Source organism: Oryctolagus cuniculus, chromosome 18, assembly GCF_964237555.1.
Source record: "Oryctolagus cuniculus chromosome 18, mOryCun1.1, whole genome shotgun sequence".
NCBI classification, from domain to species: Eukaryota; Metazoa; Chordata; class Mammalia; order Lagomorpha; family Leporidae; genus Oryctolagus; species Oryctolagus cuniculus.
Window position 1 is genome coordinate 12919308 of NC_091449.1, and position 16414 is coordinate 12935721.

Sequence of the window (16414 nt, forward strand, 5' to 3'; positions counted from 1 at the left end):
GGTATCTCTGGAAGCTGCAGGTGCCCTTCCAGGCTTAGCCCAGGCTCACCTGTCTGCTGGAGCAGCTGGGCTGCATGGGCATTCGTGGGCCTTGCTTGTCCGTGAGGCGTCTCATGTTCACAGCAGGAGTATTACTGGGTTTGATCGTAGGGTGCTCCCCCAGGCCCCTCAGGAGTACAACAGCGGGTGTACTCACTGCTCTTCCCAAATCTAGAGCATTCTGAAACACGTGTGCTTTGGGCAAGGGATTGTGGACCTGTTCTGTGGGCAGTGAGGAGCCATAGAAGGTTTGAACAGAAGAGAGCAGGGCCAGGCCCAGGCAGAGAGATCCCTGGAGCTGTTGTGAGGGCAGAATGGGGAGAGGAGGCTGCAGCTGGGGACCAGGGTAGAGGCTGGGGTAGGGAGGAGCCCCACACCAGGCAAGGGGCCACAGGGCTGGGGAGAAGGGGAGAGTTGGAGATGCAGGAAGCAGAAGGTCTTGGGGCAGGGCGGGCAAAAGGACTGGAGGTGTTGTCCAGCCTGTCTGGCCTGGGTACAGGTGAACCTTGAACCATTCATCTTCTTTCTTTCTTTCTTTTTTTTTTCTTTTTTGACAAGTAGAGTTAGACAGTGAGAGAGACAGAGAGAAAGGTCTTCCTTCCGTTGGTTCACCCCCCAAATGACCGCTATGGCCGGCGCATTGTGCCGATATAAAGCCAGGAGCCAGGTGCTTCCTCCTGGTCTCCCATGCGGGTGCAGGGCCCAAGCACTTGGGCCACCCTCCACTGCCTTCTTGGGCCACAGCAGAGAGCTGGATTGGAAGAGGAGCGACCGGGACAGAACCGGCGCCCTAACCAGGACTAGAACCCCGGGGTACTGGCGCCGCAGGCGGAGGATTAGCCTAGTGAGCCGCGGCGCCGGTGGGACCATTCATCTCCAAGGGTCAGGGGGAAGGGCCAGGGTAGGGAGGTCTGTGCTGAGTCTGGCTGGGGACAGAGCGTGGGGCCTGCAGACCCATGTCCAGGAGGTGGAAGGTAGGGGCCTGGCTAGGTTGAGTGAGCCAGGCCTCTTGCCCTCCAGGCTAGGCTGTGGGGGACCCCCCTGCTCCCCAATGCCTCGCTCTCCAGAGGAGTGTCGACGTCTCCGGACGTGCAGTGAGTGCCTGGCACGCCATCCCCGGACCCTGCAGCCTGGAGATGGAGAGGTGATGCCTGGGGCGGGGGTGAGCAATGGCAGGTAGGGGGACAGGGAGGCCTTGGTACGCTTTCAGAACCACTGAGCCCTTCAGCTGGGATTGGGTGGGAAGAGCTAGAGGAAGGATCCCCGAGGTCCCCATTAAACCTCTCCCCCACCAGGCGTCTGCCCCCCGCTGTAAGTGGTGTACCAACTGTCCTGAGGGTGCCTGCATCGGGCGCAACGGGTCCTGCACCTCCGAGAACGACTGTCGGATCAACCAGCGAGAGGTCTTCTGGGCGGGGAACTGCTCGGAGGCCGCGTGCGGGGCTGCAGACTGCGAGCAGTGCACGCGGGAGGGCAAGTGCATGTGGACGCGCCAGTTCAAGAGGACGGGTGAGTGGCAGCCTCGGCCCCTGATGAGAGTTTGAGGGTCTGGGCTGCTGGCTTCGAGACCCAGGACTGGATGCTCATGCCTGTGCTCCATCCCCAGGGGAGACCCGTCGCATCCTCTCGGTGCAGCCCACCTACGATTGGACCTGCTTCAGCCACTCGCTGCTCAACGTGTCCCCGATGCCTGTGGAGTCATCACCCCCGCTGCCCTGCCCCACCCCCTGTCACCTCCTTCCAAACTGCACCTCCTGCCTGGACTCCAAGGGTGCGGACGGAGGTTGGCAGCACTGTGTCTGGAGCAGCAGCCTCCAGCAGGTACCACCCAGGACCGGGCTGTCCAGGCTCCCTCCTCTGTCCTGGCACTGGCCCTCCTCCCTCCTCTCATCCTTCATCGCCATCGCCCTCGCTCACGTCTGACTGCGTCCTCTGCTCCCATCACCTCTCCCCGCTTCCTCCTGCCGTCGCCCAGCCACGCTTCTGCGCCGCCCTCCTTGGTCCCCCAGCCTGAGCCTTCCTGCTGCCTCCCGTCTGTGTCTCCTCGTTCACTCCCTGCTACCTCTCAGACCTTCTCTGCTTCCCTCCTTCATCTCTTTCTCTGCTTTTGAAACTTTGGGTGGAAGAAACAGACACTTCCTTGAGCTGGCATCTCATCAGGAACTGGGGCAGTTGGTGGAGGACAGGAGAGCAGCTGCTCTGTCGCTCTTGGCCACGTGGCGGTCCCAGCTGTTCTCCACACATCTCTGTCTTCTCTCAGCTTCTTCATTAACACACACGCCCTCAGGTGGTGGCCTTGACCCTTAATCCATTTGCACTTCTGACTCCAGAGGCCACTGTTGTCCCAGTGTATGTCCCTTTGAGCTCAGTCTCCAGGAACTCAATCCGGGTCTCCCACATGGGTGACAGAGACACAAGTGCTTGAGCTGTGTCCCAAGGTGTGTGTTCGCAGGAAGCTAGATCGGAAGTAGAGCGGAGACTTGAACCCAAGAACCCTGGTATAGGATGTGGCATCCCACACCGCGTCTCACCTGCTGCGCCAAATGCCAGCCCCATTACTGCTTTTACCGTTACTGCAGTTAGTCGTGGTGAGGGGGTCAGTCTGGCTGCTTCAAGTTCCACCCTTTAGGGAGATGTCCCATCTCCACTGTCTGAGATGCACCAAGAGAGTAGCCGTGGGGGTTGCCCGTGGTGACTCTCAGAGTGGCCAGGAGGGCAGAGGCCTGATGTCTGCAACCAGCAGTGCCCTCTTGGCGCCTGAGGTCCTTCTGGTAACAGAAGTCCTCCCCAGATGTCCTGGTGCATACCGCCGCCCCTGCCCCTGTGCCTGCCCAGGTCAGAGGCCTGAAGAACCAGGTGGCCAAGGAGGCCAAAGAGCAGCGGGGCGAGGGGCCGGCGACGCGGTGGGGAGAGCACAGCGTGCCCTTGGCGGCTGCACCAGCACAGCTGATGGTGGAAGTGACCAAGGGGACTTTTGCCCACTCCAATTTCTGTGAAATCTCTTAACTTTAAAATGTTGGCTCAGGTTTTCATGTTTTATTTTCCAAAAAAAATTATTTGAAAGGCAGAGAAACAGCTTCCATCAGCTGGGTCACTCCCCAAATGCCTGCAACAGCTGAGGCTGAAGTCGGGAGTCAGGAATTCAACCCATGCAGGTGGCAGGAACCCAGTACTTAAGTCGTCACCTGTGCCTCCCAGGGTGTGCACTCACAGGAAGCCGGAGCTGGGTATTGAACCCAGGCACTCTGGTAGGGGCCTCGGACATCTCAACCAGCATCTTAGCCATTATGCCTGCCCCAGCTTGGGTTTTATAAAAACACTACCTCACAAGGCAAACGTTAGCAGGCGTGCAGGCCAGACCCATTGTGTTTGCTCCAGGTCTGTCAGGCGTCATTGGCTTTGTCCTCAGAACCTGGAGTGGGCAGCCAAGTGCTGTCTTCCCTCACCTGTCTCCTGCCGCCTACCTACCCTCGCTCCTCCCAGCAGATTCATTCTTGGGCATCTTTCCTGTCGGGGGCTCTTTGCTGGGTGCTGGGGCTGTCAGCACAGGAGCTGGGGTCCTTCTCTCGAACTTGGGTTCCCGTCTCTCCCACGAGCACAGCGATGCAGTATATGGTGTTGGGCACGATCACTGCCCACCAGGCGGGTCCCACACTGGGGACCCAGGGTGCCCTGCCCCTCCCCTCCCCTCCCCATAGCCCCACCATCTGCCAACGGGTGCACTAAATTTAGACCGGGAAGCCCAGCCTGGCAGAGATTTGCCTCTGGCACCTCCGCAGGACGCAGTTTGCTGCCGGCCCCAGCCCTCCGTGGGCTCGGAGCTCCGGCCGCAGCAGTCAGGGTTTTCTATTTCAGAATTGCGTGGTTGGCTTTGCCTCTGCCCAAGTGCTCTCAGGCAGCCAAGACGGATTAATCTCTTTCCTGTTACACTCCAGGCCCAGGCAGTGAATAACACGCTCGAGGGAACTTCCCACAGTGCACCATGTCTGGATTCCAGCACAGAAGCGACGGCCTCGGAGTCGTGCCCGGCCCCAGCCCAGGGCTTCTCAGCTTCCCAGCCGGGGCTGGGGGAAGCCTCTGGGCCCCAGAAGCCAGGTCCACATTTTTGCTGACGGCTGTGGCTCATGGCCCAGCTCCTGATTCTCAGGTCCCCATCTGGGTCATTGCCCTTCGTTAGCTGAAAGAAACAGGTGTGCCCTTGGCTGAGCTGATGAACAGAACTCACTCCCACACAGGGATACCCTGGGAACCTGGGTGAAAAGTGCAGCCGGGCCTTGGGGGTGGGGGTAAGGGGCTGGGGTGGCCTGGAGCCTGTGGGACAGCGGGAAAGCCATGTGTGATGTGTCAGGAGCCCGACGTCCATCCCTGCCTCCTGCAGCTGCTGCTTCCGCCCCTCTGTTCTCTTCACTTGTAATCTTCCTATCATACAGCCCCTCACAGGGACTTCCGCAGCCTGGCCTCTAGCCCTAATGCCCAGTTCTAGTGCCTGAGAGGTGGAACATGAAGGCCCCAGCTGGTGTCCACCCTGGCCCACCTGCCCACGGCTGAGGAGGGGCGAGGCTTCGGGAAGAGATGTCATCCGAGTCATGTGTGTTTGACCCTCTCCTTACCTCTCTCTTCCCACCCTGCCCCTACAGTGCCTGAGCCCCTCCTACCTGCCCCTGCGGTGTATGGCCGGGGGCTGCGGACGCCTGCTCCGGGGGCCTGAGAGCTGCTCCCTGGGCTGTGCTCAGGCGACCCAGTGCGCCCTGTGCCTGCGGCGCCCCCACTGTGGCTGGTGTGCCTGGGGGGGCCAGGACGGGGGCGGCCGCTGCATGGAAGGGGGACTCAGCGGCCCCCGAGATGGTGAGGATTGGGGGTGGGAGGAGAGGGGCTGGCCCTTGGCTGGGGTCTGGTATGGAGGACATGGGGGTGCTGGGGGCTGTCCCAGGGGTTGTAGGAGCAAGGGCTTGGGGCAGGGGGGGGTCCTCTGCACCCCCTGCCCCCAGCTGAAATCCTGTACGCCCTGGTGCCAGGCCTGACATGTGAGCGTCCTGGGGCCTCCTGGGCCTTCCTGGCCTGTCCCCCTGAGGACGAGTGTGCGAATGGGCACCATGACTGCAATGAGACACAGAACTGCCACGACCAGCCGCACGGCTACGAGTGCAGCTGCAAGACTGGCTACACCATGGACAAGTGAGGCTCCGAGCGAGTGGGTGGGAGGAGCGGACCGCACAGACCGAGGGGCCGTGGGCTGCAGGGAAGGGAGAGGCTGAGAGCACAGCCGGATGCAAAGAAGGGAAGCTGAGGGCCTGAGGGTGGTGGGCTGGGTCTGGGAGGGGCAGGAGGGGGAGATGGACAAGGGAGGGACTGCATTCCCCAGTGCCCTCTGAAGAGGGAGATCTCTGGACAGAGCAGGGAAGGGGCGGGGGCCAGGCTGCGGTGCCCCGAGGAAGGCAGGTCCCTGCCCTGACTCCCACTCTGTCCCCACAGCGTGACGGGGCTGTGCCGCCCCGTGTGTGCCCAGGGCTGTGTGAACGGCTCGTGTGTGGAGCCCGACCACTGCCGCTGCCACTTCGGCTTCGTGGGCCGCAACTGCTCCACGGAATGTCGGTGCAACCGCCACAGCGAGTGTGCCGGTGTCGGGGCCCGCGACCACTGCCTGCTGTGCCGCAACCACACCAAGGTGGGCCGCCCACCAGGGCCTCGGACCCCTGAGCCCACCCTCCAGTGACTGGAGTCCCCCTCACAGCTCTGATGAGTAGAGGCAGGGAAGCAGGCAGAGCCCTGTTGGGAGGTGTCTGAGGCCCCGGGGACACTGCCTGGGGGTGGACAGTGCAGGCTGGGCTGGGAGGGTGGGCTCATGGGAGAGGGCTGGGGAAGGGCTTTTGGAGCTCAGAACTTGGGGCTAGAAGTGTGCAGGTGCAGCCGTGTGATTCTGTAGCCTGCCTGACACCCTGTATCCTGGCTTCAGGGCAGCCACTGTGAGCAGTGCCTCCCGCTGTTTGTGGGCTCAGCCGTGGGGGGTGGGACCTGCCGGCCCTGCCATGCCTTCTGTCGCGGCAACAGCCACGTCTGCGTCTCCAGGAAGGAGCTGGAAATGGCCAGGAGGGAGCCAGAGAAGTACTCCCTGGACCCGGAGGAGGTAAGAGGCCGGTCGGAGCTGGGTCTGAGGGAGGAGGCGGGCATGTGCCTTTTGGCATCAGCCTGTCCTTGCTTTGCCAGATAGAAAACTGGGTGACAGAGGGTCCCAGCGAAGACGAGGCCGTGTGTGTGAACTGCCAGAACAACAGCTACGGGGACAAGTGCGGGAGCTGCCTGCACGGCTACTTCCTCCTGGACGGGAAGTGCACCAAGTGAGGGCGCCCTCCTCCAGGGCGGTTCCGGGAGCCGCCCCCCCACCACCCAGCCCTCTTCCCCATCCGTCAGGAGGGGATGAATTCCTCAGATGCTGTGTGCAAACAGGGACTGCGGAACCCCGCAGGAGACTGGGCATGGAGGCTGCGAGCTACCAGCCCTGGAGAGACCCTCCCCCCCATACCCTCTGCCCTGGGTGTCAGCCATGCCGGGTGCCACTCCTGACTGCCATCCTGCAATGGCTCGACCTCTGGAAGCCTGGCCCCTCTGGCCTCCCCAGGTAGTGTCCAGCCCAGGCCCTGGAGCTGCCGGGAGCCATGTAATCCCCATTGTCTCCTTCATCCTCAGGTGCCAGTGTAACGGCCACGCTGACACATGCAACGAGCAGGACGGGACGGGCTGCCCGTGTCAGAACAACACAGAGACGGGCACATGCCAGGGCAGCTCTCCCAGTGACCGCCGAGACTGCTACAAGTACCAGGTGCGGCTGGGGAGGCCAGTGGTGGGCCGAGGCCCCCACCTGCTGGGATGGGGTAACCAGGCGTGGTTCTCAGTCTGCAGTCTTGGGGTCAAGGTTAGCTTGATGGACTGTTCCCGAGCCCCAGCCAGGTTCAGGCCGTGATGCTGACTCCAGCAGGAGCCTCTGTGGGGCTCTTAGACCAGCGGGGAAACATCCCCATTGCAGACACAGCCTGGAGGCCGCCAGTGCCAGGATACCTACCTCATAGTAGCTTAAGCTAAAAAGAGAATGGACTGACTCTCGAGACCTGGGCTGGTCCACCTTCAGGAATGGCTGGGTCCAGGTGTTCTCTCCTTCACCTTGACTCTGCTTTTCTCTGTGTTGGCCTCATCCTCAGGCAGGCTCTCCCCAGTGGCAGTCCCCGTCTCACTGCTGGGCCGCAGTTCTGGTGCCCAGACTCCAATCCCCTTGAGTTTCCTTTCTGCCGGCCGGCTCCTGGAGCACTGCATCAGCCACCCGGCTGGCTCCTGGGGTGCAGCCTTGCCGCCAGCAGGAAGGATACGCCCTGCTCCCTCCTTGGGGCATAGCTGTCCCCACCCCAGCCGCCTTCCCTCTGCAATGCCAGAGGGAAGAGGAAGTCCCTGACTCCTCAGGCTCCCCACACGCTGGTAGGAACACTGTCTGTCTGTCTGATGTGGCAGCAGTCACTCAGCCTTCCTAACGCTGCGTTTCCACTTGGGACCAGATTTGGTACTTTCCCAAAGCCTAACCAAAAGGGTCCCCTACAGCCCTCGGGGCAGCTGTGGAGTAGCTGAGTCTGGATTCTCGAGCAGGGGCTGGGGTTAAGGGAGCATCTGCGCCAAGCTGGGCGCTGTGCTTTGGGGACGTGGAAGGCTTTTCAAGGCTGTGCAGGGGCCTTGGTGAGGCACAGACGTGGGAGGAATCAGGCTCAGGGACAATGAATGTCCTGCCCAGGTCAGGCAGCTGGCACTTAACAGCCTGGACTGAATCAGATCCCAAAACTCCAGCCGTCTCCACTGAGCTACAGGCGTCCAACAGCTGTTATCATCTAGCCACTCATTCGTTCAGCGCTCACTTAGTGCCTGTTGTGTGCTTGCACTGGGGCGTAGTGGGCCAAAGCAGCCGAACGGAGTCCTTGAGGAGCTCACATTCTCAGGGAGGCCCACGCGGCGTGTTAGACAGCAGTGAGCGGGGGGAACGCCGATGCCGATGCCGCGGGACGGGGAGCTGGTGGGAGTGGAAACGGTGGAGAGAGTGGCTAAGGAGGGGCTTCGTGAGGAGGGGGCACTTGAAGTGGAAGTGAGGGTGCTGGACTCGTGGACGTGTGGGAGTGGAGCCGTCCAGACAGGATGAGCCAGTGCGAAGGCTCTGAGGTGGGAGCGTAGCTGGGCCTGCAGGTGAGGCTGGCCAACCCTGTGCCAAACGCTATGCCTGTGGCTTCAGCAGTCCCCCGAGTAACCCGTGGCTGCTCCCATGTACAGAGGAAGAATCTCAGCACAGTGAGCTAAGTTGCTAGTCCAAGGCACACAGCTAATGAGGAGGCAGAGCTCTACATGGCTGGCCTCAGCATCAGGGTGTCAGTCACTGAGGTGACCAGGGGTGGCAGGGCTGGACTGTCAGGTCCTGGTGCTGGCTGCACTGTGGCCAGTGGATTTGGGGGGATCATAAGAAAGCAGCTGGAGCCCTGGGAAAGGGGCGGAGCCTGGGGCTGTGGCTCCTTACCAACAGGTGCAAGGTGTCACCAGGTCCTGCTTGGGGAGTGGCCAGTGCTGGGCTCGTTCCTGATGGCTGCCCCCGCTCCCTGCTCTGCCCACAGTGCGCCAAGTGCCGGGAATCTTTCCATGGGAGCCCACTGGGTGGCCAGCAGTGTTACCGCCTCATTTCCGTGGAGCAGGAATGCTGCCTGGACCCCACGTCCCAGACCAACTGCTTCCACGAGCCCAAGCGCCGGGCACTCGGCCCAGGCCGCACCGTCCTCTTCGGCGTGCAGCCCAAGTTCACCAATGTGGACATCCGCCTGACACTGGATGTGACCTTCGGTGCTGTGGACCTCTACGTCTCCACCTCTTACGACACTTTCGTGGTCCGTGTGGCCCCTGACACCGGTGTCCACACTGTGCATATCCAGCCCCCCCCACCCCCACCGCCACCCCCACCCCTGGCTGACGGTGGCCCCCGGGGGGCTGGGGACACGGGGGGACCAGGGGCTGGAAGCGGGCTGGGCGCTCCAACAGAGCCACGAGTGCGGGAGGTGTGGCCGCGAGGCCTGATTACCTATGTGACTGTGACAGAGCCGTCGGCGGTGCTGGTGGTCCGTGGCGTGCGGGACCGGCTGGTCATCACCTACCCGCACGAGCACCACGCCCTCAAGTCCAGCCGCTTCTACCTGCTGCTGCTGGGCGTGGGAGACCCGAATGGGCCAGGCGCCAACGGCTCGGCCGACTCGCAGGGCCTGCTCTTCTTCCGGCAGGACCAGGCCCACATCGACCTGTTTGTCTTCTTCTCTGTCTTCTTCTCGTGCTTCTTCCTCTTTCTCTCTCTCTGCGTGCTCCTCTGGAAGGCCAAACAGGCCCTGGACCAGCGGCAGGAGCAGCGCCGGCACCTGCAGGAGATGACCAAGATGGCCAGCCGCCCATTTGCCAAGGTCACTGTCTGCTTCCCGCCTGACCCTGCTGCTGTGGCTCTGGCCTGGAAGCCGGCTGGGCTCCCACCACCTGCCTTCCGCCGCTCTGAGCCCTTCCTGGCTCCTCTGCTGCTGACAGGGGCTGGTGGGCCCTGGGGACCTGTGGGAGGGAGCTGCTGCCCACCGGCCATCCCAGCCTCCACTGCTGGCCTGCGAGCTGGGCCCATCACCCTTGAGCCCACAGAAGATGGCATGGCCGGGGTGGCCACGCTGCTGCTGCAGCTGCCTGGGGGGCCCCACGCACCCAACGGTGCCTGCCTGGGGTCAGCCCTTGTCACACTGCGGCACAGGCTGCATGAGTACTGTGGGGGTGGCGGGGGTGCTGGGGGCAGTGGCCATGGAGCTGGCGCCGGCCGGAAGGGACTGTTGAGCCAGGACAACCTCACCAGCATGTCCCTCTGACCCGCCAAGGGCCACGGCAGCCAAATCACCTGAGGGGGCCACTCTGGACTTGGGGTTCCTCCACCTGGGGGTCCCTGGACACTGCCTCCTCAGACAGCACTGACTCCCTCCCCCTTGCGGGTCCTCAGGACCCCTTTGTTCTGCATTCAGCAACTATTTATTGAGCACCTACTATGTGCTGGGCACTGTTGCAGGCACAGGGCAAGCAGGAGTCAAGGGAAGTGGGTCCCTGATGTTGTGGGACTTAGGGTCTGGTGAAGGGAGACAGGCAGCACACACACACACACACACACTGACACACATACAGAGACACAGTGACACAGACAATGTAGAGACGCACAAATACAGAGACTGACACACATACAGAGACACACAGTGAGACAGATATAGATACAAATACAGACAGTGACACAGACATGCACACTGACACAGAGACAGTGACACAGACATGCACACTGACACACATACAGACACAGACCCGTACACACTGATAAGACAGATGTGGACACAGGAGCAAGGTGCTTTTAGAGAGACCTCCATGGGATGTGACCGTGAGGGCCCATGGGGTGAAGCCCACTGGACGTCCCGAGAGGCACAGAAGAGCAACTGGCCATGAGAGATGCTGCGAGAAGTGAGCTCTGGGCAGAAGGAACGAGGGTGAAGGCCATGAGTGGGGAGCCAGTGTGCTTTATTGAAGGCTTGGGACACGGCCCATGTGCCCCAGGCCGAGTGTGAGATGAGGTTGGGCGGGCAAGGAGCGGCGTCACCCCGTACTCCATGGGCGAGACGGGGCCTTGGCTTTCTCAGGGCAGTGGGAAGCTGTTGGTTTTCTGAGGGAGTGGCAGGATCCGACGAACGTATTTAAGAGGTCGCTCTGCTGAGGTGTGAGAGTGGGATGGAGGGGGTGGGGAGGTGGCAGTCATGCAGCTGTGTATGGGGGCTTGTGATGTGTGGGGGTCCAGGTGACCCTTAACTGTTGACTGAGCCATGGCTGGGGGTGGGGTTTGGGCAGGTGAGGCAGGCAGGCCCTGAGGAAGATCAGGAATCGGTCAGATCCAGACACTACTGCATCTGAGCAGGAGGGACGGGGTGGGGGGAGGGGGGGTGGACAGTGCTGGTGGAAGTAGCTAAGAGGCAGGGACAGCGAGAGCCCAGAGTGGGGCAGGAAGCTGCTGCTGCCACCCAGACTGGAGGGACAACGTGCATCTGTGCTGACCGAGGTCCTCCCGTGAAGCTGGGACAGCAGGGGGCAGGTCAGAGGGAGCCTTGGAGAAGATGGAACCTCTGCCGGACGCTGCCCTAGGCAGGCGTGGGGCATCGGCTGGAGGTGGAGCTGTGGGAGCCGCTGGTGCACAGCTCCTCACTGGTGCTGCTTGCACACTTCCAGGTGCTCCTCACCTCAGCCACCTCCTTGGACTTCTGAGCTCCACCCACAGGGGACCCCTTTTCTCAAGGCCTAGCTGCCTCCTTGCCCAAGACTCCTACCACCTGCTGCTGTTTGGTCCTTGGGACGGGGTGGTTTGGGGGGACTGGTCCCTGCAACCTCCCTTCCCTGGGAGGGCCTCAGCCTGAAGGGCCCGACGGTGTGCACGACAGAGGCAGCAGGGACCGTGTTGGAAGAGGCGGAAATGGCTGAATCCACAAATAAAGAGTGAGGAGGACCCAGGTGTGAGTGGCATCTGCATAAGGGAGGGGGTGGGGTGGAGCGGGCTGCCCTGAAGCTGCAATGGTGCGTGGGTGTGTGGGTGTGGGTGTGTGTGTGTGTGTAGACCCCTGAATGCCCTGATTCTGCTGTGTGGTCTGATAAGCCCTTGCTCCCCGGGGAAGCCATGAACTGAGGAGAGCTGTAGGCTTCCCTGGGTCCCTAATGCGGGATTTCTGTGTGGCTCAGGAGGGAAAGCAGGCTGCCTCGGTCCCAGGCACAAGTTACTTTTTTTTTTCTTTTGGTGTGTGTGTGTGTGTGTGTATATATATATACACACACACACACTTTGCCACCCAAGTGCCTGTGATGGCCAGTGGGGTTGAAGCCAGGTGCTAGGGACGTAATCCAGGTGAGTAGCAAGTGCCTGAGCCACCACTGTTCCCTCCCAGGGTCTGTATTAGCAGGAAGCTGGAGTCGGGAGCCGGAGTCAGGTTTGGAACCTGGACACTATGATGTGGAGTGTGGGCACTCTAACCACTAGGCCACGTAGGCTATTTTCAATCTTTAATTTTAACTGGCCCATCATGATTGTGCATATTTACGGGGTACCGTCTGCCGGTGTGGCATTGTGCCAAGAGTGACAAGCCCGCCCATGAGCACAGCCCCATTGCTTCTTTAGCTGCTCTACCAAGAAGGTGGCAATGTGTGTGGGTCTCTGGGCGGCCCCTGAATGGTGTATTTGGAGTCTTTTTGGGTAACTGAAGGGATGTTTAGGGATTCCTCTGACCACATGGGTGTTTTGCCTGTGTGAGCTGACCGTGGTATCTGTGAGCTTGGGTTCATGGAGCCCCATGAGCTCGACAGGTTGCTTGGCGTGTTATTGCCATGAGTTCATGTGACTATTTCCTGAAACATTCGAGGTAGCTCTGTGTAACCCCTGTTTTGGAGCTGGGTGTGCTGTCTCCAGAGAGGATCCTGCAGGACCAGGAGGAAGTGCAGGTGCGGGTGCCCGTGCCTTACGTTGTTGGGCCTGTGACTTTGGCTCCCTGAGCAGAGCACTTGCACCATTTTATCTGGGATACAGGCCCCTGTCCCTGCCAGGCACGGCCCATGGTGCGTGTTCACCCTCCCCCATGTCGGCCCCTCAGCTTCTCCCCGAATGCACCTGAAAGGGGCTAATGCAAGCCCCGACTGGCCCACAAGCAGCCACCAGCAGTCTGGAGACTTTGGGAAAGGGGGAGATTTTACCAAGGGCCCATCCCTGTCCGGGCGCTGTGCCAGGTACTTGGCAATCTTGTTAATCTTCCCAAGGTGACTCCTGGGAGGCACAGGCTCCTTGCTGCTCTTTTGCAGATTCAAAAGCCAAGTCTTCTGGGAACTTGGGGATAATTAAGAGGCCAGCCAGGGGCTCGTGTTGTGGTGCAGTGGGTTAAGCTACTGCCTTGACCTTGGCATCCCATACAAGTGCCGGTTTGAGTCCTGGCTGTTCTACTTGTGATTCAGCTCCCTGCTAATGCACCTGGGAAAGTAGCAGAAGATGGCCCAAGCGCCTGGCCCCGCCACCCACACAGGAGACAGAGATCTTCCGACCACTGGTTCACACCCCAGATAGTTAAAGTGGCCAGAGCTGGGCTAGGCCAGGCTGAAGCCAGGATCCTGGAACTCTATCCGTGTCTCCCATATGGATGGCAGAGGTCTGAGCACTTGGGCCATCTGCTGCTGCTTTCCTAGGCTCATGAGCAGGGAGCTGGATGGGAAGTAGAGCAGCCAGGACTTGAACTGATGCTCATATGGGATGCAAACATTGCAGGTGATGGCTTAACCTGCTTCCCTACAATGCCGACCGAAGCCAGACTCTTTAAAACTTTTTTTTTTTTTTTTTAATTTGGAAGGTAAGAGAGACAGAGATCTTCCATCTGCTAGTTTACTCTCCAAATAGATATGACAGCTGGACCTGGGCCAGGCCAAAGCCAGGAGCCAGGACTCACTCACATCTCCCACATGGGTGGCAGGGGCTCAAGTACTGAGCCATCATTTGCTGCTTTCCAGGCATATTAGCAGGGAGCTGAATCAAACCCAGGCACTCCAATGTGGAACGCAGGCATCCCAACGCCCTCCCCAAACCAGATTATTTAAAAAAAAAAATTTTTTTTTTGAAAGGCAGAGAGACAGAGAAAGTAGAGATCTTCCATCTGCTGACTCACTCCCTAAATGCCTGCAATAGCCAGGGCTGGGCCAGACCAGGAGCCAGGAGCCGGGAACTCAATCCACGTCTCTCACTGGGTGACAGGGACCCAATTACTTGCGCCATCGCTGCCCCCTCCCAGGGTGTGCATTAGCAGGAAGCTGAGCCAGGACTCAAAGGCAGGCACTGCAACAGGGGATACGGGCATCCCGAGCGGCATCCTAACCACTGTGCAAAATGCCTGCCCCAGCCAGATTCTGACACAGGTCTCACTCTGTATCCCACCCCACCCCCACCCCATGTCACCTCCAACAGCACTTCCCTTTTCCAAGCTGACGTCTTCTGCTTGTGGGCCTCACACCGTTGTAGGCACTGGGGACACAGCAGTGGACAAGGTCCCTGCCATCCTGGAGCTGGCCAAGCCCAGGATGCCTGGCGAGAAGTGAGTGAGGCAGCGTGCCAGGGCATGGTCAGGAAGGGTGGTGAAGGAGCAGGGTCGGTGCCCGCTGGTGGGAACGTGACCGGAGCAGGCGTGAGAGAGCCAGAGGGGCAAGGCAGGAAGTGTTCCAAGCTCAGGGAACGGCCGGGACGAAGGCTTGAGGTGGGAGTGTGGCTGGCATTTCAGAGAAGCAGCAGGTCATGTGGCCGAGGCAGGGGGGGTAGGGGGAGACAGGGAGGAGGCCAGGTCCTGAAGGGAGCAAAAGGCTGATCCCTCAGGACCTTGTGGCCACACGGAGGTGCCGGCTTCTACGCTGAGCACAGAAGGAAGGCAATCTGACTTGGGAGCTCCCAGGATGCCTCTGTGGGGAAGGGACCAAGGGGGTGAGGGAGGGCAGGAAGTCCCCTGAGGGAGCCACGATGTTCCACTGGGTAGACGCACAGGGTGGCTGGGACGGCGTGGGAGCCAGCAGAGGGGGAGAAGTGTGAGATGCCACTTGATGGACAGTGTGCAAGGTGGTGAGAGAGGACGCGCGTGAGCACTTGGAAAGATGGCACTGGCCACTTCCTGGTGTGGGATCGGGAGCTGGGTGTTGGACGGGCTCAATCTGAGGTGGCTCTCAGCTGTTCCAAAGGAAGATGTCACAACATTGGTGTGCAGATCTGGAGAGAGGACTCAGGAGAGAGGGGTAACAGCAAATAATGGCAGCTACGTGTTAGGATAGCTATGCTGTCATATTAGGCGTAACGTGAGGGTACCTCAATGTGAGTGTGGAAAACAGAATTTAAAGTAAAAGTTTAGAGGTGGGAAATTAGTCTACAGTTAAGACACGTGCATCCCACGCCTGAGGACTTGGTTTTGATTCCGACTGTGGCTCCTGATTCCAGCTGGAGCAGACCCGGGGAGACAGTAGTGATGGGTCAGCTGGGTTCCTGCCACCCACGAGGGAGACCTGGGTTACGTTCCTGGCCCAGCCACAGCCAGTTACTGTGGGCATTTGGGGAGTGAACCAGCAGAGGGGAGCTCGCTCTGTTTCTCTGCCTCTCAAAAAATTCTTAAAGCATCAGTTAATTTTGGTGCAAAAATTTTTTTAAATCCATACATAGTTTTTCATAATATGTATTTTCCACTTAATATGAAAAGAACATTGCAGCATAAATTTTTAAAAGATTTAGTTATTTATTTGAAAGGCAGAGTGGCAGAAAAATCTTATATCTGCTGGTTCACGCCCAGATGCCCATAACAGCCAGCTCTGGGCCAGGCCAAAGCCAGGAGCCCAGAACTCGATGTAGGTTTCCTTCATGGGTGTCAGGGACCCAAGCACTTGGGCCGTCACCTGGTGCCTCCCAGGTGCATTAACAGGAAGCTAAAATCTGAAGTGCAGGAGCCAGGATTCGAACCAACACTCCAGCATGGGATGTGGGCATTTCAAGGTGTGGCTTAACCCGCTGTGCGACAACACCTGGCACTCAGCACTTTTTCCCTCCGAAAGAAATTCATACTTTCTTTTTTTTTTTTTTTAAAAAGATTTATTTATTTGAAAGAGTTACACAAAGAGAGGAGAGGCAGAGAGTAAGAGAGAGAGAGGTCTTCCATCCGCTGGTTCACTCCCCAGTTGGCTGCAACGGCTAGAGCTGTGCCGATCCGAAGCCAGGAGCCAGGAGCTTCTTCTGGGTGCAGGGGCTCAAGGACTTGGGCCATCTTCCACTGCTTTTCCAGGCCATAGCAGAGAGCTGGATCGGAAGTGGAGCAGCCGGGTCTTGAACTGGCAATGATATGGGATGCTGGCGCTTCAGGCCAAGGCGTTAACCCACTATGCCACAGTGCCGGCTCCTAAACTGATACTTTTTATTTTATTTTTTATTTTTATTTTTGACAGGCAGAGTGGACAGTGAGAGAGAGAGACAGAGAGAAAGGTCTTCCTTTTTGCCATTGGTTCACCCTCCAATGGCCGCCGCGGCCAGCGCACTGCGCTGATCCGATGGCAGGAGCCAGGTACTTATCCTGGTCTCCCATGGGGTGCAGGGCCCAAGCACTTGGGCCATCCTGCACTGCACTCCCGGGCCACAGCAGAGAGCTGGCCTGGAAGAGGGGCAACTGGAACAGAATCCGGCACCCCGACCGGGACTAGAACCCGGTGTGCTGGCGCCGCAAGGCAGAGGATTAGCCTAGTGAGCCGTGGCGCCGGCCCTAAACTGATACTT

At 59.7% G+C, this 16414-nt stretch overlaps 1 protein-coding gene across 2 annotated transcripts in view; it reads left to right on the forward strand.

Annotated features, from left to right (window-relative positions):
* Nucleotides 1-11602, forward strand: part of MEGF8 (multiple EGF like domains 8) — a 39451-nt gene extending 27849 nt beyond the window's left edge. For both annotated transcript variants that reach the window (XM_051836451.2, XM_051836452.2), the window contains 10 exons: nt 1060-1183; nt 1335-1548; nt 1646-1860; nt 4677-4884; nt 5055-5214; nt 5512-5704; nt 5993-6163; nt 6244-6374; nt 6724-6856; nt 8673-11602. In XM_051836451.2, the coding sequence (XP_051692411.2) occupies nt 1060-1183; nt 1335-1548; nt 1646-1860; nt 4677-4884; nt 5055-5214; nt 5512-5704; nt 5993-6163; nt 6244-6374; nt 6724-6856; nt 8673-9941 (2818 nt within the window). In that variant the 3' untranslated portion in view covers nt 9942-11602. The remainder of the gene's footprint in view (nt 1-1059; nt 1184-1334; nt 1549-1645; nt 1861-4676; nt 4885-5054; nt 5215-5511; nt 5705-5992; nt 6164-6243; nt 6375-6723; nt 6857-8672) is intronic.
* Nucleotides 11603-16414: the final 4812 nt, after the last annotated feature.